This window comes from Aulostomus chinensis, chromosome 6 (genome assembly GCF_037954235.1).
Source record: "Aulostomus chinensis isolate RoL2024-O1b breed Wild chromosome 6, RoL_Achi_v1.0, whole genome shotgun sequence".
In the NCBI taxonomy this organism is placed as follows: Eukaryota; Metazoa; Chordata; class Actinopteri; order Syngnathiformes; family Aulostomidae; genus Aulostomus; species Aulostomus chinensis.
Window position 1 is genome coordinate 11,250,525 of NC_141325.1, and position 19,476 is coordinate 11,270,000.

General features: G+C 40.7%; 1 protein-coding gene across 1 annotated transcript in view; it reads right to left on the reverse strand.

Annotated features, from left to right (window-relative positions):
• Positions 1-392: 392 nt before the first annotated feature.
• Positions 393-19,476, reverse strand: part of fbxl17 (F-box and leucine-rich repeat protein 17) — a 218,331-nt gene continuing 199,247 nt past the window's right edge. The window contains exon 11 of the mRNA XM_086206418.1: positions 393-2,899. Within this exon, the coding sequence (XP_086062544.1) occupies positions 2,762-2,899 (138 nt within the window). The 3' untranslated portion in view covers positions 393-2,761. The remainder of the gene's footprint in view (positions 2,900-19,476) is intronic.

The window sequence follows — 19,476 nt, forward strand, 5'->3', positions numbered from 1 at the left end:
CAACAGGATGAGGGTATCACCGCACGCGTTTCCCATGGAAAACATCCTCATTTCTGACCAGAGAGACTTTATTGCATCATATTTGTGCAGGCAAAGGCCTTTTTGTTGGCTCCGATGGACAGATTGGTGTCTTTACTTTACAAAACAACATAGAGCAGCCTGTGTTCAATCTAAATGTTATCATGGCTTCCATTATGTTCGTTATAGTCTTTATCTGAAAGGTAACTGATGTGATAAAAAAGTCTGCCTATGAGGGAAAACAGCCTATGAGTCAGTCCACAGATAATAATAATAAAGAAAAGAGAGTAAAAGGGTCTCACATTTATTCTGGAGATTCTTCTCTTGCTTAAATTGAACAGATATAAAAGGAAGAGAGAGAGAAAGAAAAAAAATTGAAGTAGTAGTGTTTTATTCATCTTTATGTAAATCCAGTCATTTACGGTTGCCTTAACAAATCAAGAATCAAGTATGTCAACATCTAGCAGAGGAGAAAGTGCATACAGGGATTACAAAAGAACAAAAAAAAAAACTCAGAACAGAGGGAGAAAGTCTCCATCGGTTAAGTCTATAAATCCTGACAAGGGTAAAATCAACGTCTTCTTTATTGTCTGGAGTCTTTAAATGCTGTAGAAAGTTTTTATTATACTCAAAGCTCAATAAGCTATTGTTCATATCTGAGGGAGCGTTTGTGTCGAGGCTGTGGCCAGAGCTGGTTCACACCATAGAAAAATACCCTGGTTATATGCATTTTTTTAACTGTACACTTATTGGTTTCTATAGAATAGATGAAAAATGATCAACTGGTTGTAAACACACGCCAGTAACTTTTTTTTTCTTTACATCCTACACCACTACCAAAGAAAAAAAAATCCCTCACTGAGTTGCTACATAGCTAAAGTTATATATGCTCAAAAATCAATATAAGGCTAAGTAAATCCCACATTTTATTTATACATATGTATGTGTGTGTGTCTGTATGTCTATGTGTGTATGTATATACACACATACACACATGTATATATATATATATATGATCAAACAATGGGAATATGGTACATTTGATAAACTCAGAAAAGATAAATATTTCTCTGTATTGATGTCCAGTAACTGATCAGATGATAGATTTACCGCTAAATTGCTAACTTAAGGCATTGTTTCCTCTTACCTGTCACCCCGGTGGTTAATCATCTTAAATGTGTCCCACTTTTTTTTTTTTTTTTTTTTAAATCAAGGCAACGTCTATTTCAAGCACACTCTCATTTTATTCTGTCCCGCCTCAAAAGCAGCTCGATAATAACCACTCTCAAGACGACTATTTCAGCTTCAGATCATATATTTCAGATGAGGAAAATTAAACCCAAACATGCATTTTTTTTTTTTTCAAGGGGAAATAATGTGGCTTTTCGGCCATAAGTTAGACAGATTTGAAGGATTCTGACCTGAATCTTTGTGCTGTACCGGGATAATGTGCATAATAAGTCACAGCAAAGACCCTCTAATGGATTCTTGACAACAATCTCAACACGTATGAATCCTTTAACACTCGTACTGGACAAAAAAGAAAGTAAAAATATTCTAAATAGTTAAAATAAACATCACAGATTTCCCATAATGCCTCGTGTGAGGTCCTTGACAGGTCAGACGTCTCTCCAGATGACTTTCTGCATACCCACATCTTGGCTCAGTCTGTCGGTCCGCTGCAGTTGTCATGGACTCACATGGGATCAGTCCCCTGGAATTATTGTTCCAGTTGAAGGTGATAAACCTTTTTTTTTTAATGTTTTTCTAAAGTTACATTTCAACGTTTCCAGTCAGAACGTCCTCTGATGGATGAAACACTTATTTCGATGCAGACCACTCTACCTTCACTCCAAGACTACAAGGATGTTCGATACTCTGTCAACCCAGTAGCACTCGTACTGGATATCAAATAACATGTCAGCAACACAGCGTGCCACTGAAACATTTCTTTTAAAGAAAACACTTAGATTTGGGGCCTGAATTTGTAGCCAACTCAGTGGAGATGTTGAATGTCACATGGTTGATTGGGGGGTTCTTGTCTGAATTCAATTATTCAAACTGGAAATTTGTTCCAAAGAAACAGTTAATGGACTGGACCTTGAGGTGTGTGTGTGTGTGTGTGTGTGTGTGTGTGTGTGTGTGTGTGTGTGTGTGTGTGTGTGTCTGTGTGTGTGTGTGTGTGTGTGATCTTGTCTGATGTTTGGAGGGTCCCAAACACAGAGCCCACAATAGTTGTTGGCCAAAAAAACAGACCCCTAACCTTAAAATGATTTCTGTTCATTGGGATGGGTAAGGTTGGGGGAGGGGGCTTAGTAACATCTAGTGTGTGTGCATGTGTGTGTGTGTGTGTGTGTGTGTGTGTGCGTGTGTGTGATCTTGTCTGATGTTTGGAGGGTCCCAAACACAGAGCCCACAATAGTTGTTGGCCAAAAAAACAGACCCCTAACCTTTAAATGATTTCTGTTCATTGGGATGGGTAAGGTTGGAAGAAGGGGCTTAGTAACATCTAGTGAGTGTGCATGTGTGTGTGTGTGTCTGTATGCATGTACATGCATGTGTGTTTGAACTTTGAATTACGAGCAAACATGACCGAGTTGAAAATAGCATGTGTCTGTTTGTCTGTACATAAACGCATGTGTGTGAGTGAGTGAGTGAGTGAGTGAGTGAGTGCGTGTGTGTGTGTGTGTGTGTGTGTGTGTGTGTGTGTGTGTGTGTGTGGGCGTGCGACATCCAGCCATAGCTACGAGGTGTTCGATGTGTTGGGGCTCCAGCCCATTTGATAAGCTCTCTCCAGGGTTCTCTTGCAGTCCTGCATCACCGTGCTGAAGACTATGTGAGGGTACTGGACTACCAGCCTCTCCACCGTCTCCTCATTCACCTGTGCGCACACGTACACACACACATGCAAAAACGTACATCATCAACACAATAGTGCAAGAATCTGATTTACCTCAGTGACAACAACAGTGAATTAAATTGTTTGAAAAGATTTTACGTTGTTGATTAAACGCAGGTTCCACTAACTTCCTCATATTAGGTCTTAAAGTTCTAATTGAGAATGTGCTGTTCAAATGATAGAGCAAATACTAAAAATACATATATATATACCTATCAGCCCAGATTCCCATGTAAATGCTAAGTAGACACTGAGCACCGTGTATCAATATCAGACATTTAATAAAGTAGCATCCAACCATAATATCAGTAAACAGGGAGATTTGTCCTCTTTGTTTCCTTATTGTGTGTATTCCAACAACTTGACCTTTGGCCCTGAGAGCTGAACACACTGTGAGCTATGAAAATCTGCTGCAAAGTTACATACCACACGTTTCTGAGATGCTGCAAACACAATCACAACACCATCAAAATAAAATAAAATAAAAAAACCACACTTAAAGAGCTGTTCTGTTGTCGACAAATGGAATTTCCTTTGTTTTTTTGGATGCTGCGGTGTGTTGAGCTCTCAGGGCCACCGTAGATGAATCTTCATGTTAGACCTTATTGCTTGCAACTGCAACATTAGCACATTTAGCTAAGTGACAGAAGTAGTAACTTGACTGAGATCAGCCAACTAAGCCCTTTATTTTACAGCAATCATCCACTCTGTCGGTGCAGACTTCCAGGGAGGCCCGTGCAGAGACAGTCTACTTAAACCACATGAGCGCAACAGAAAGATTGCTCTAACTCGACTAAACAGATTTACAGATGACTTGATCTAAATAGCGTAATTTAAAAATCTGCCCTCTCTGCTTTGCCCTTTGATCTTTTATTAAGATAATCAGATACAGACTGAAGTGAGCACCAGCGGGGGAAAAAAATCACTGACATTAAACTAATACAAATGATACATGTGGCCTAAGGACATATAGATCATCTACACACACGCACGCACACACACACTTGCTTGACTGGGCCAAGGGTTTAGCACCAGAGGATAGCTGAACTCACCAGGCTAATGAGGCCTTCATGTTCTCAGGGGATGAGAGAGAAGAGCAGCTAATAGGCGCTACAGCACTTGTGTGCCAGTCTAACACGGTGTCAGGATATCAGGAAGAGCTAAGACGGAGAGATCCTGAGAACCTGACAAAGAGCAGAGGCAGACTAACCCTCGAGACCTTGAGGGGTTAACCGCAACCCACCCAGAACCAAGCCCTGCCCACCCGTGAGCATGACACTTCCCAGGGAAAATGATGTATAAACACTCACACACATGTTGAGCACACACAGTCGGTCCTTGTTGCCAAAGCAGTGACAAAGTGTTTCACAGTTTTCCCCCCTCAGCTTGCTGCCCGACAGCCCTTTACATTTTTGTGGGGAAGAAAAGCCAGCGTGGGGAGAGGTCCCTGGGTCTTACTCACATTATGGTCTGTTTTGGTTGACATTTTCTGTCGGAATCTTTTCTCTCTGTTGAACACAATTTCTTTAATTGGTAGGTAACAGATGTTTCTAATCAAGTATACAATACTGAGGATAAAAATCACCAAAATCAGAGAGAAACTAACCATTGGTGCCTCTCTGGGAAAGAAGGTGGAAACTCTGCTCCTAACAAATGAACCCAATAAGATTCAAAGGCAACTACAGCCTGTTAGCTTCCCTTTGATAGTCCAGGAAGAAACAGAGAGAGGGATATTTGGGTCATTGATGCCAACACACAGAGGCTTAACAGACTCTTTCAGAAAACCTTTGATGGAGGAAAAATAAAATCAAATCAAAACCACGGGGTCATCTGTTCTTGTTTTCATCAGATTTCTTTTTGTATTGGTGTCTCTGATCAGACACAAAATTATGAGAATAAAAACATTAAAACCAAGTCCTGCCTCGGTTCTCTTTTTCGTCAGTGTGAAGTCCAACAACGCTTTAAATGCTACGCTGAATTACTATTAGTAAAGCTGACCAATTAACTTCCAAGACTGATCAAATTGACCAGTGCACTCACAATGACTACAGACTGAACAAGCTGCTTTTGATTGGTTACAATTGTATCAAGTTGCAAAAAGTAATGCAAATTAAACATTTTCTTTTGCTGCACCTTAACATTAAAAGCATTTCCATACAGAAACATTACTTGACCTTTACAAGAAAACTGTTCAAAAAAATTGTTAGGTGATTTTCTCTTGAGCTACAAGAGAACAAAATGTTCATTTTCAGTTTTTCTGACTGTGGATGAAAAAGGTATTAACAGCTGTAATTGTTCAAGTATATGGTGGTTGTTCAGCCTCAAGCCCAATTTTTTTAATAATAATTCTCCCCCCCCCCCCCTTGAAGCCCGACTATGCAGCCCTCCAGGCATGCACCTCGCGAGGAATACACTGAACTGTATTAAAATGAGGACGATGCATTTTCAGATGATACATCGAGTGAAGAAAGCAGCAGCCTAACGTCAAGGGAGTGTTTTTTTATTACTCATTAAAATAAATCAATCAAATCAATGTGTATCTGTGATCCAGTAGTTAAAATGATCAATATGCATGAAGTGAGATGATTAAGTCCGGGAAAAATATTAGCAGCAGGAGCATCCTGAGCTTCCACGAACTCATACACGGCTACACACAACAACTGAGCTGCAGTAGCAGGTTGAAAAAAAACAAAAAAACAACACAACTTCAGCTCCGCCGTGACAACTCCTTGCAACATGTACAAGCCTGACGTATTTTAAATATAATGGAACAAGAGGGAGCAGATACAGTGAGCTGTTGGATGAAGAGCTGCAGGCGACAGGCTGCCAACTTCCAACTTCCCGGTGAGGACCTGACCCCAGTCAGACTCCAACCGCTGTTCACACGCTCACACAGAGCACAGCGTAGAATGAGCTCACCGTCGCTCACGGAATGGTGCAGAAAAAAGCTAATTATGACTGAATTGATTAAGACTACAGTTTGTTCAGCTGCGCCTCCGAATTCTAGAAACAGCAGTTCCAAATCCCGCTTGCTGAGGGAAATTTTCAGATTGTTCAGAATCATGTAAAAGCTTATTATAGAATTCTTATCATTACCGAAGGATGTGTGAACTGTCAGATAGCTAAGTGAACAAGACCAATCACCACAATCAGTCTAGCACTAAGAAGGTCAAATGAGTCAAGCAGTAATTCTGAATGTACTTGCAACCCCGAAGTACAGTAGATATTCAGATACTTTGTATTTAGCTGTAAAAGGCAAAAGGAGTAAAGTCCATAACCGAAAGAGTGCATGTCAATGATGAAACCACACGTGGACACGTTACACAATGACATTTTGTTTCTTTGCACCACATCTGCTGTAACTACTATATTCAGTTTTCAGGGCAAAGACGGTAAGTTAAAGGAACATGTCACTTCTTTGTAGCGAAATAAACTTACTGTCTATCTTTTTTAGAGCCACAAAAGCAGACCGATACCCTTCTCTCCTCTTTGGATGCATTACTGAGATCCAGACCCTCGCCGGATGGCTAGTTAGCTTAGCTGCAATGAACGCTAGCAGTGAGATAACAGGGACAACTGCGTCAAAAGTCATCATCGTCATTAATGCAGTACAAGAAACTGCAGTTAATAGAAAGAGATAATTAAAAAAAAAAAAAAAAGCCCCTTGCTGGCTGCAAAGTACAGATGCAGTTTGCCTCCAAAGATGGCTGCCTGTTGCCTTTAAATAGGAGTAGACGCTTAACTGATGCCTCCAAGTGCCTGCAACTCGAGCAGACAGAAGTTCAGTTTGTTATGACATTTGGCTGAGCCTCATTAGCAGATAAAGTGACAAGCCCCTGGTTGCTTTCATAACATATTACACTTTATTCCAGAAAAGAGAATGAAACATCCACCAGCTTGTTAATCAGGACTTAATTACAATTAGAACAGATCTAAAGAATAGACCTGTCAAAGTGATGGGAGGCCATGACATTCATTAGTGTTCATTTTGAGCTCCACTTTCGGAGCAAACACAATACACAAAATGATTCCCAATCAAAACGCAAAATCATTTCCTAATTACAGGTTAGAGAAAAAAATGAAATGTTTAAAGACTATGATGGGAATCATGAAATGACTGTGCAACACTTGCATGCAAAGTACCAAAAACCAAAAAAAAACCAACAAAAAAAAAGAAAATCTTTTCTGGTCATTTAAATCTCAAAATGTAATTACTCTTATTTGAGAAAAATCATCTTTTCATGACAGATGCAAAAGCTGATAAAGACTGAAGATTTTTTTTTTGGTCATCAATCAAATCCAAGCCTGTAGAGATTTTAAATGATTAAAAAAAAACAGCACCAGAAACTCTTTTTTACCACGGTTGAGATTTCATATTAGTCAGTGTGCGTGGTGACTTAAAAAAACTATAAAATCACACACATTTACAAAAATCCTATGAGACACACTAAAAGATTTTTCATAGCTATGAGATCTACATAAGTGCCTCCGTCATCAGCTGCGGTACATGCAGGCATCTCATTTGGTCATGCCCCACAATTATTGTGCATTTTTGACAGTCAATGCAAAGTGAGATCGAAATAGAGTTTGGGACAGAAATACCATTGAAAACAGACATCTTGTCCTGGGTCTAGATTCTAACTTTCTAAGTAAATGTTCTCTCAGAATTGCTCTTTTTTAAAAACTTCTTTCCCCACTCATTCTTTGGTCTGCGTGGCCAAGAGAAGGCTCGGGATTCGGTTACGTTGTTGGATGTGTGGCCAATAAAGCGGAGAAGCACGCATTGGTCGCTGCACTTACCTGGTACTGTAAATCAACTTACTATCAATGGATAAAAGTCTGTATTCATTTCAACTGCAAAAACAACAACAAAAAAATCCTACCATAAACGGGAGAAAACTTTTCCAGGTGAGGTCACGGGTACAACCCTAACAACAGAGCCAGACTTTGCGTCCTTGGCTCTGTGGTATGTTGAATGACATGTAATGACATCACCACACCTGCTTGGCATGAAGGTCAGACTGAACACACTGTGGGTAATGAGCTTGCAGAGACAGAGGTCTTTTAGTTGTGCCACTAACTTCATGCTCAAACCAGTGATTCAGCTGTTTTGTTTTGTTTTTTCTCCTTCCTCCCCAAGAGTCACATTGTGTTACTGGGCAAAAGTGCACTGTGCATGATATTTTGCAAGGCATCTTAAGCTTGAAAATGTTTTCGTAGAGGGGCCTCTGGTGGTTTGGATATATGGGTCTGGCCGCGAGGCTTTACTTTTACCCCATACAGTCATGATCTAGCGTACTGTACTGGCCCTCCTCCAAACCTGCTGCCAAGTCTGTAGGAGAGACATATGATCGAGCAGATCGCTACTCACTGATGATTCTAATCTCTGAGAGGCATCTGGGAGCACAGCCACAGCGATCTGGACCAAGGCCTATTCTTATGATATTTTCCCCCATTTTAACTTCAAAGATGCGGCCCTGTAGATCTAAGTGAGGTGTAATGCATGCTGACGGGTAATGTGCTGTTGTCAGGGTTTACAAAAAAGCCGAGAGAAGGATGAGGAGAAAACAAAAAGGCGGACGTCTGATACGTTGTTCAGCAAAAGAGCACCATCTCTACTTTTACACGTGACAGCTCAAGATAACGGACGGTACGTTCCTGGTCTGGCCGCTTTTAGAGTGCTCATATGTTGTGTGTGTGTGTGTGTGTTTTTTTTTAAGTCTTATCCTCTGATGTAAATGCACTCTATCACCATGTAAAATATACATTTACCCCAAACACTAGGCCTTCCCCGGGTAAGCAATGCAGTAAAACACGTCGTAAAGATGACTAATGCAGAGGTGGTTTACATTCTCGGTGGGAAAAAGAAGAAGAGGGTTGTAAATCGATAATCAGATACACAAACACGAAGATGCATATCATATTAGTCAGGTTTGGTGAGGACACCTCTGAGTGCTCCGAGCAATCAAGGGAGGGAAATAGAATAAGAGAGAAGGAGAGGGTTTAGGAAATAGAAGGCTAAGAATATATGGCCTTCGCTCTTTCTGAATATATCAAACCCACAGAGTGCTGTATTGAAGCTTCACAACAAGGCTCTAAAAATAACTATAAAATACTGACAGCTGATACTGAACTACCTCAGAGGAAGAGTATGCAGATGTCAGGAAACAAACGATAAGCTCAGGTGTATTTTCAGAATAAAAATGGCATTTTAGTCAGTTAAGTACAGATAAGAGAGGTCATCTTTTTCTTGTCCTTGTTTTCTTTCTTCATCTGGCAGCCTGGCAAATACAGAGAAGCAAATAACCCCTGATCCCAGCCTACTGTATCAGTCAGCCAGTAAATACATTTGGTGTAAATGTTTAAAAAGCCTGTTTAGGCAGCAGAAGAATGCAGTGCATCAGGTCTTCGTAAAAGGCAGCTTAAACAAGCCAGGCCAGATTTATAGTCTTCTTTAAACTGCACACAGGAAAAGCTCCAGTTGTAAAGTTTCTAAATGAGTGACCGGACAACTGAAGGATGGTTCTCTGTCTTTGATAAGAGGGAGTGCAGGAGGGGAGGGAGGAGTGGATGGAAATGAGAGAAAACACCAAAGGATTTTCAGAAGTATATAGAGACAAAAGAGGTTGCTGGAAACTTATTCTGAAGGATTAAATATTTGGAAATGAACTATCGATGCATTGGCTCGGAAGCTTAAGGAACAGAGTGCTCTTTACTAAGGAAAGCTCAAACATTTTTGATCTTGTCTCAGAAGGCTGAGCGACCCTCACAGAAATCAGCAGTGCATGGCTCCGAATGTGCTTTTAAAAACCATGTCAGGCACCGCTTGCAATGACTAAGGTCTGGTACCGCTCACACATCCTTATCCCTGCACAATATCAGACGGCAGCAGAACTGAGAAGCAGGGTGTCACAGAATACACTCTCACACACACACACACATGAATGGAGGCTCAACCGAACAGGGTCAGAGAATGAGGTACTGGAGGCCAGGTTTGTAAATCCTACACTCCATCACGCGTGACAAAGGTAACTAAAGGAATGTGGCCACAGCTCAGCCCAATCCCTCTTTCTATGATGGTCCTGTTATCTCTGCAGGCTGCAGGAAAACATTCCATAACTCAACAGGCTGTACGCAATTTATTTGTCAGTCTCAGACTGGCAAACGCGGTGATAAACTATTACGATTTTATCTATTAACGTAATCCAAACTGAAGCTAATCTAAGTAGGTCCTGTGGCGGCTAACTAAACAAACGAGATGTTTCGAATGCAATCACGCTCCTAATATTTGCATCACTTTCAGTTCTGACAGTAAAAACATCACAAGATGCTTTCATTTACTGCAACTCATAATTATTTCTCAGTTTTGGTTATTCTGCAGACAAGTTTACTATGTCGAAGGACTGCAGACCCCTCAAGAATGATTCGACACGTTTTCTTTCATCAAACTCAAGCATAATTTTCAAGCTTTTCCAGCACATTACTACTGCACTCTACAAAAAGATCTCCAAATGCGTTGAGAAAGTTTTGGATATTACGTCACACCATGAACCAAAGAAACCCATAACAAACAAATAATAAACATAAAAGACGTCCATGGTCTGCCCAGAAGGTGATAATAAGCTGGGAAAGTTCAAAAATGCAAGAAAGACAGGGATTCAACCACTTTGGTTTAAATCAAAGAAATGTCTATACTGAATTTGAGCATTTTCAAGGAATTCCAGCATCTGTTAAATGGCTGTGTGACTGCATGTGCGTTCAAAAATCACGAAATATAAAACTAAGTATTCAGGTTCACTTATTTTCTTGCTTGCCTGCTTTCTATTTTTGTCCGGTTATGCTGTTTAAATATCAGCAGGTCGCTGTTTAATTATAAATCCATGTTACGAGTCGTGGGGATTGGATCTGACTTGTATCTTTATACGGTCTACACACTGCATAAGGGCCCACTACAGGTCCTCACCCCTCTGCAATGAGCCATCTGCTCCACGCCTGGCACTGAAATAACAACCAACCTGTTGAATGCTCTGTAAACTAAAACAACCTCTTCCTTTCCTAATGGCAAGCTGAACAATATAGTGTGATCAGTGACCACACACACACATTCACACACACACACACACACACACACACACACACACACACACACACACACACACACACACACACACACACACACACACACACATACACATACACACATACACACTCTTCCAGAAAAACTGCAGGGACAAATTCCAAAAGCAACTTACTGAGGTCAGACACAAGCAGAATTCCTTAAAGATAATCACAAAAGAGCTACGGTGTTTAATTTTTCTTTTTTTCCCCCTTTTTTTGTGCCACTCATGGCTCCCCTTGTTCTTCAGAATAAATAGAGAACAAGGACAGACTGACCCTGTCCTTAAAGAGAGCACCGCGCTCGAAAATTCATAGTGACAATTTAAAACGAAGAGAGCACGGATAAGATTTGTGGCCAAAGTTAAAACAAGGTGGGGAGAAGTAGTCTCATTTTTAAATGAAGTATTTGGAGACCACCTCATGCAGTTATTCTGAGTATTATCACCGGTTAATTCTGAATAATAGAATAGGAGCCAACCCATTAAATGAGAACCTTACATTTGCTTCACTTTAATGAGTGTATTTCTTTCCTGACTTTTTAGCTTTTGGATGTTTTTTTTCCCTGCGCAAATGTCATTAGACCTTTTTCCAGCTACATCTTTCCTCCGTAGCGGTCGTGACCACTTACTGCCTCCATAAAAAACATACGGAGGCAAACTTTAGTTATTACCCATACGAACATATCAGGATTGGCAAGTGTGAGTATCCTGACCACACTGAGCCTGGTCTATTGTCTGCCCATGACTCCGTGAGATTATGTTGACCTCCGTCGCGATGAGTAAAAAGCGGCAGATGAGGGAAAAAGAAGGAGGAGAAAATGGGAAGACTGAACAGAGCAGGAGGCTGGGGAAGGGTGGGAGGCGCGGCAACTTGAATGTACTAATTGAGATGGACGAATGATGTGGGCAGAAATCTGAAATTTAAAGTAACCTTGATCGTCTTTGCTTAGAGGAGGCTCGGGGAGAGACAGACAGACAGACAGACAGACAGACGGAGGGAAAAGAAATAAGAGGGTGAAAACACAAGAGGGCAAAGTAATGACTGAGAGAGTGTGTGGGTGAGGCGAGGCTTTATGTTGAGTTTTCTTTTTCTTTTTTTATTCTTTAGTTGAAGGGCAATTTTGAGATTCCCTTCAGTGAATTCTTTCTGTACCTATCTTTATTTCAACATCTCTCCTTCACTGTCCCTTGCTCCTGCCCTTTCGAAACAAGATGAAGGGATGATCAGGAGGTGCTTCAGTAAAGACCGCCAATCAATAAAAGGTCTTCTGAGCAGGGGGATGAGACTCCAAGATTACGCTGAAAATCACAAACGGCAAATGACTCTTTCAAACTACCTCTTCTTTTTTTCAACATTCAAGTCTGTCCAAGCTTGGAAATAGCAGAGTAAAAAAGAATCTGGTCCATCTAATTCTGCACATGCACTACCTTTACTCCTAATTCCCTTCACTTTAGAAGCCTTTAAACTAAAGATCCCTGCTGTTCACAATAACAACACTCATCAAAGAAAGTTTTGCTGAACTCCCAAACTCTCATTTCCTAAACGAGAGCTAAAATGCCTTCTAACTCTTCACAATACTTCATCTTTGTTTTCCTCACTCCAAAACCTCCAGGCCCTGAACAATTAGGCCGTTGTTTATGACTGCAAATTGCTGTGCCGTGCCTATCTGTGTATATTCCCCGGCAGCTGGATGCACCAGTGGAACGACCATATTGATTGGGATGTCTGCTCTTTTAACAAGGTCTGTCTGGTTGCTCTGTCTGTGGGGTTGGGTGGTTTGGTGGAGGGAAGCAGTGCTCATACCTGTTCCCTAAACACTGCTACACCTCAGTTCAGGTAATGGGAGCGCACTTCCAAACTGCTTACACAAAACAATTTTTTTCTTTCTGTGCAGGAAATAGCCTGCTCCTATTGTTTCCTTTTATCTAATATTACCTTTATATCCTGTCTCTTCACATCTGTCATTTATTGAACCCCCCCACCCACCCAAATCCTCGAAGCCACCCCTCATTTTACTTTCTATTCTCCTCCTGCATCTGTTCCATTACGATGATAACTCTCTCTACCAATTGTCCCTGATGGGGACCGGTAGCAGTCAGTGTCATTATTTTCCAAGTCCAGTTCATGCTGACTGTGTGAGTTTGCTTCCCTCTCTGTTTCACAACCCTGGACTGCCCATTTGTTTTCACTCTAATGAAGTAGTGGAAAAGGTGGGCAGGAGGAGGAGGAGGAGGAGAAGGATGGGGGGGTGGAATGTTAAAAGAATGAGAGGAAGGAAGAAGTGAAAAGAGACGAGCAGTAGAGGGGATGAGAAGAAGTAGACACGAGAAGAGACAAGATGATAGGAAAAGAGAAGTACATGTGTGCAAGCTGTAAAAATGTTTCTAAAGAAAACATTCCAGTGAGGAGATGAAATTCCCTAAGTGATATATCAAGAGAGAATGAAGGCTCTGCATGTCCACAGGCTATTCCATTATAGAAAATAGCAAAATAACACACACTCTATATAGGAGACATATGAAATCACTGTCAAGGTTTGGAGTGTAATAGGAGAGCAGATTCTGACTGTGATCAATACAGTTTTTTGTTGTTTTTTTTAAATGACAAGCATGTATTATTTGCACAAATTCACAAGTTCAGCACCGCAACTTCTCAGTGTTCTCAGCTCTTCGTCCCATTCTTTTCCCAAAAGCAGGAACCAATTTTAAAATCCGTCTTGGAAGTGTTCCAATCATTCTCACCAATGATTCATTATCTCCGAACGTGTAAATTGTGTTTGCAGAAGGAACTGAAAAATACTTTTTTTCCCTCGCGATCCGTGCTGACATCTAACTTGTCATATCGCAGCATCACATCACTGTTGATTGGCCTCATTTGTTCTCTCATACACCGATCAGCTAACACATTAAGACAACAGACAGGTTTCCTATTGAGGGTAAATGTCACACAGTTGGTCACCCTTAAAGAGAATTATAATGTTCAGTTTTGATCGAATCTGTTCGAGGGAGGAGTTGATCTATTGTAGCGATCGTTTCGAAGGCTGTAGTTTGTGCTACTGTTGAACTATACTGGGTTTTACTCCAATATTTTGTCCATCCCATTCATATAAATTAAGGTGACAAAATATTACAAGTGGACAGGTGTGTGACCTTCCCTTGTGCAAGACACACCCTCAGTGATGCAATGGTTCAATTTGAGGTCTTTGAGTTTTTGGAACATTGTAGAATTCATCAATGTCATGTTGTCAAGTGAGTGTCTGGTTTAACTTTCATATGAATACATGACTTACTGACAGTTGATTTCTGCAAACCAGCAACAATAATAAAAAAAAAAAAGCTCAGCAAATACTTGCAGCAGAAAAGCAAAGAGCAACAAATGTTGCAGCATTAGCATGTGGTGAATTTGTGTGCTTATGTGGGTTTGTTCTCAAATCCATGTGTACAGTCTTGTTGAAGGATCACTATAACGTTAGCTGAAAATATCCTCAGACACCAATGTGCTGTTTTTCACCACTCAAAGGTACAGCTTTGATTAATACATAATGTTCCATTGTGTTTGTGGAAGTGTAGAAAGATGAATTCCTCCCACAGAGAAGACCAAACATTTAACTGTAGACACTCTGGAGAGCTGGGCTTTCTCGAAGACACACACACACACACACACACACACACACACACACACACACACACACACACACACACACACACGCGGAGCACTGCTAAACAATAAGGATCAGTTTTCCAGAACATTAGGGCACTTTTTCCTTGAATCTTTTAGTTCTATTCTTCAAAAGACTGGCACAGTTATAGCTGAAAGAAGACAAAATGAATTGATTTGATTATTTTTGGGAGAGTCTGGATCAATGGCATTCTTTCCCCTCGTCAGTACAGGGTCATTTGGCCCTGAGGGCAGAGGTGTAATCATTTGAGGCAGGCGGAGCACGCCATTTGCAGAGGCCTGGAGGGGTTCTGATTTCAATGCTCCATTATGAGCTGTGTGAACAGCAAATAAATTCCTCTCAGAGAACACACACACTGTTACACAGAAAAGTTGCATTGGAAGACATTAAAAACAGTGAGACACAAAGGAAACCTCTCAGACGTGTGAGGGAAAAAGAGGGGAAAGAAAACCGTCAGACATACACATTCCTCCGCTGCCTATTAAGACCATATATGGTTCAGCTACTGAAAGGAGAGACGGAATAAAAAAATATTCTGACAATCAAACACAATCAAACAGACTTCACACATATCTGTGGCTTGAGCTAGGTTTGTGTTGGTAGAGTTTAAAAAAAAAAACCTTAAATTTTCCATATCAATCCAAATGGCAGTGGGCACACTATTCTAGCTGCCTGGCAGTAGAGTGTATACAGTACGGAAGCACGTTTGTATAAACTGTGACGGAGGAAATCGATCCTTCACACTGCTCCACATGAGGAGAGCCAGCTGGATCCTGTTAACAGTTCTTAAATGAATTCTACACTTTCTAAGTCCTGTGACATTCAGGGAAGCTGTTACATTAAAATTCCTTACGTTTTGACAATTCCAAACAAATTTGCACAGGCCAAGCTGTGCTGCTGCGGCAGAGAGCTGACTGGGTTGTCCGCACTGCATGTCAAGGTTATCACAAGGCTGTATTTGTCTTAAGCCTGACAGGACAAACTCTGAAACCAAACTCCTCTAAGGGTGTGTGTGAGGACGTTTTGAGGAAGGAGAAAGGGAAAAAAGTGAGAGAGAGAGAGAGAGAGAGAGAGAGAAAGAGAGAGGGAGGAGGAAATAGAAAGACTAAAGCCATGATTTATTTTAAATAGCCGAACGTTGGCTGCAGATGTCATCTGGGCATCTGTAAGACAGGCTTTTCCTGATAATGATTTGGCTCTGAACGGCTGGAGAGGAGCTGAGTTTGTTACTGCGGGATCATCACTCCCAATCCTGGATATTTTTTTTTTTTGTATGTGTTGCAGTTATTTGTATTAAATTCCAGCAACATACACATCCTGAATGAAATCCAAGCAAAGGGAAATGTTCACACTGGGATATTTGCAATATTTCCCAAACACTGTCAACATAGCTCTTGTGAAGAATAACTATTTGCCAAACCAGACGGCAGCGCGTACGTGTGTATAACAATTTATTTTCACTATGCAAACATTCACGGTGGGTATGCAGACCAAAATTATTTCAGGTTGAGGCCACTGTCAATCACCCACTTAGCTACAGTATGTTGGCTTAGTGAGACGTTGGTTGATGGATAAATATTGAGATGGTTCCTCAAGTGTCTAGATCCTACCGCTGAGCCTAACAAATGGAAGCTGTTAACAGCCAGACTGCAAAACCTGCTCTGTAGTGGAGTGGTGGACACATTCAGATTGACTTTATCAAGCTAAATTCCATCATATTCAAATTGAATATATTTAATACGAGCCACGTGTACAGAATCATTCTGATGTGGAGCTGCTTTTCTTTGCCATTTTTCATCCGTGCTTTTAAGAAGTACAGTACTGCTGACCTCATAGGTTAATCGACCCTGCTTTCAACACCTGGTTCTCAAGAGAGGAAAATAAAAGGATGACAATATGGAACGCTGCATCTTCTTTTTGGCAGTTGAAGATTAAAAAAAAAAAAAAAACTGCACAAGAACATTCCCTAAATTATATGAATATTAAAGAGTTTTAGGACCAGGGGGAAAGAATAAAAGACAAAAAAAATGGTTAAGTCAGATTTAAGTTAAACTACCTGTTTTAGTGTGTCTCACGGAATCTTCTCAAAGACTTGGTGAAATCGTATCAAAGGATCAGGTTTAGTGGGATGAGAATAATTTTTCTATTCGCACATAAAGATAGAGTGGTAACAAGTATGATTCATTTGAGGAGACTGTGCCATTTTTATTCTTGCACTCGGCTCCAATACCACCTTCTTTAAGTTAGAAATCTGGGGCTGAAAGAATTCTAAACTGAAGTTAGTTCTAAGCTTAAAGATTTCAGTATGAACCTTATCACATTCAGAGTTCTTCCACAGCTTGAATGTTTTCTCAGGAGAGAATTAAAGGCAGACATTCGAACAGTTTTCTCTGACATTCAATTGGACATGGTTCTGAATTTAACTGTTTTGATACACAAATAAAACATGGTAATAAAACTGCTGCATAATGAAATGTCAAATGCAAATGGAAAAAAAACCCCACTTGGAATTCATTGAGTAAAGATAATTCTGCAAATATATTGGTTTTATTCATTTACAGTAAGCATACACAAATCAGAGCTAACACTGCAGTATGGCCTGTATTAGTAAAACTATATTTTTGACTAAATATCTTTTACACAGCAGTGTAATTGGCTGTGACTTTTCTAAAACAAATCGACATGAATGAAGCAGCACTGTGGTGAAGATGTTGAAGCAGTTTTTCCACAAAACAAAAGCTCTGAGTTCAAATCAAATGAGCGCTGATAATTATTCTGTCAAAGTGACCTTGATAAATAAAGACATCAGTGAGCTGTTTTTAATAATTGTCAGTTGTGGTTAATTCCAGTGTGCAAAATGCAAAAATATTCCCACTGAATTGTCTGAAAGAAAAGTGGAAGCGATGCTTTCTAGTCGAGGTGATTGAGGAAACTCAGAGGGATGGAGGAGAAAGTGTAGGAGTGGAAGTGGAACCAGAGCATGGTCATTGCTCCTGGGCTGACTTTCAGACACCCACAATTCCCTGGCCAGCCTCTCTGGCTCTCACCTATTTACCTCTTAACCCGCTCTGTAACTCTCACTTACTCTGTGACCTGTGTAATACAAACTTTTTTTCCCTGATTATTTGTTTGCCTTAGAGCTAACAGCGGATAATCTGCTTGCCTCTATGCCTCCCCTTAAACTTGCCTACATATACTGGAACTCCCTGTCTCCCTGAACAACATCAACAAGTAGTTGCTGTACGCTGGTCTTTTCCCACACAGGGCACCGAGACCAATCCTCACTCATATTATGAGCCCATTAGCAATGTTAAACACAAATTTTAGGATGTGAAGGAGGAAAGATGGAGAGACGGGCGAAGGGGCGAGCACACACTTAATTAATTCTGTGATTCGGAGCTGCTTATGTACGCCACCTTGGAAACTGTCAAACTCTTCTCTCTGTTCAATTCACACTCCATCATGACTTTAATAGCACCAATTATTGCTTTATTTTGTTGTGTCATCACCAAATTCCCCCTCTAGTGCAGAGGGAGACTTATCATTTATTTTTTATCCCCTAGACTAAATAATGAATATCACTTTTTTGCAGGAATAAATAAAAAGATAACTAAGGGCAGGGGGGTGGGGGAATGTTCGACTTACAGAAAGGCAGTGGTATGAAAGCATATGGTGTAAAGAAACAAAGACAAAAAACTTATTATTCCAGTCAAGATGTAGGTCATTCCAGAACAGATTTTTATTAGCATGGCTGTAGATATCGATTGTTGGGTCACTGAGTCGGCGAACCAGGAGGAAAGTAAATGAAAATGGAATCTAAGTGATCACCTGCTATGTAATGCAGTTACTCTTTATTACTCTGAGATAAATATGATAGATACACATTCATGCCTGCAATAATGTGAACTGAGCACAGCGCTTCATCACCGAGACCTTACATATGGGGTCACTGTCAGACCCTCATATGTTTTAATTTTATTACAATATAAATAGATAAATATGATACACTGATGCTCTTGTCGGTTTTAACGATCTGTGGCTGGGCATTTTTATCAGAGAAATCCATAGGGTCAGGCTTACAGCCATGGCGCGCAGATATCTCAAGATTTTCTAATGAAGAAATAAAAATGATGAGTTCCCAACCTGGTGAAAGGCCTTCACTGTAAGTCTGCTGCCTTCCTTCCTCTCTTTCTTCCCTGCCAATTTCTTCTTGCAGGTTTTACAGCACAGCAGGGTCTTTTCAATGAGTTCAGCCCAAATACCAAATGTAAAAAAAAAAAAAAAAAAAAAAAAGCCTCAACGTGGAAACAAAAGGCTTTTTAAAACAGGCAGTTACATTACTTTATGGAAGGCTGCCAAATCGAGAAATTGGCCTATGTTGTGGACCAGGAGCATCGGGCTGTACAACATCAGTTTAAACTAAAGCTAGGTTAAGTCAGCAGTTCACTTTCCTCTCCGTCTCCCCCATCATCCCACTCATTTTAGACTGATCCCACACTAAGTGGAGGCATCTGTGCAGTCGGAGCTGTTACCATGGCACTACAACTTAATGTGCCACCATCAGGTTAGTGATTGGGAGGGTAAGAGGCCAGACGAGACTTTATCAGAGACTTTGGAAACAGACCTCAAAGCATCTTGAAGTGGGTTTACGAGGGCTTGTCCTTTCGCTTAACTGGTGCTGTCATGCATCATGTCATCGAACCGGGCTCAGCAGGAGGTTGTGGTCCGGGTACCCACCATGCTCCCCTCCAGATAATTTCAA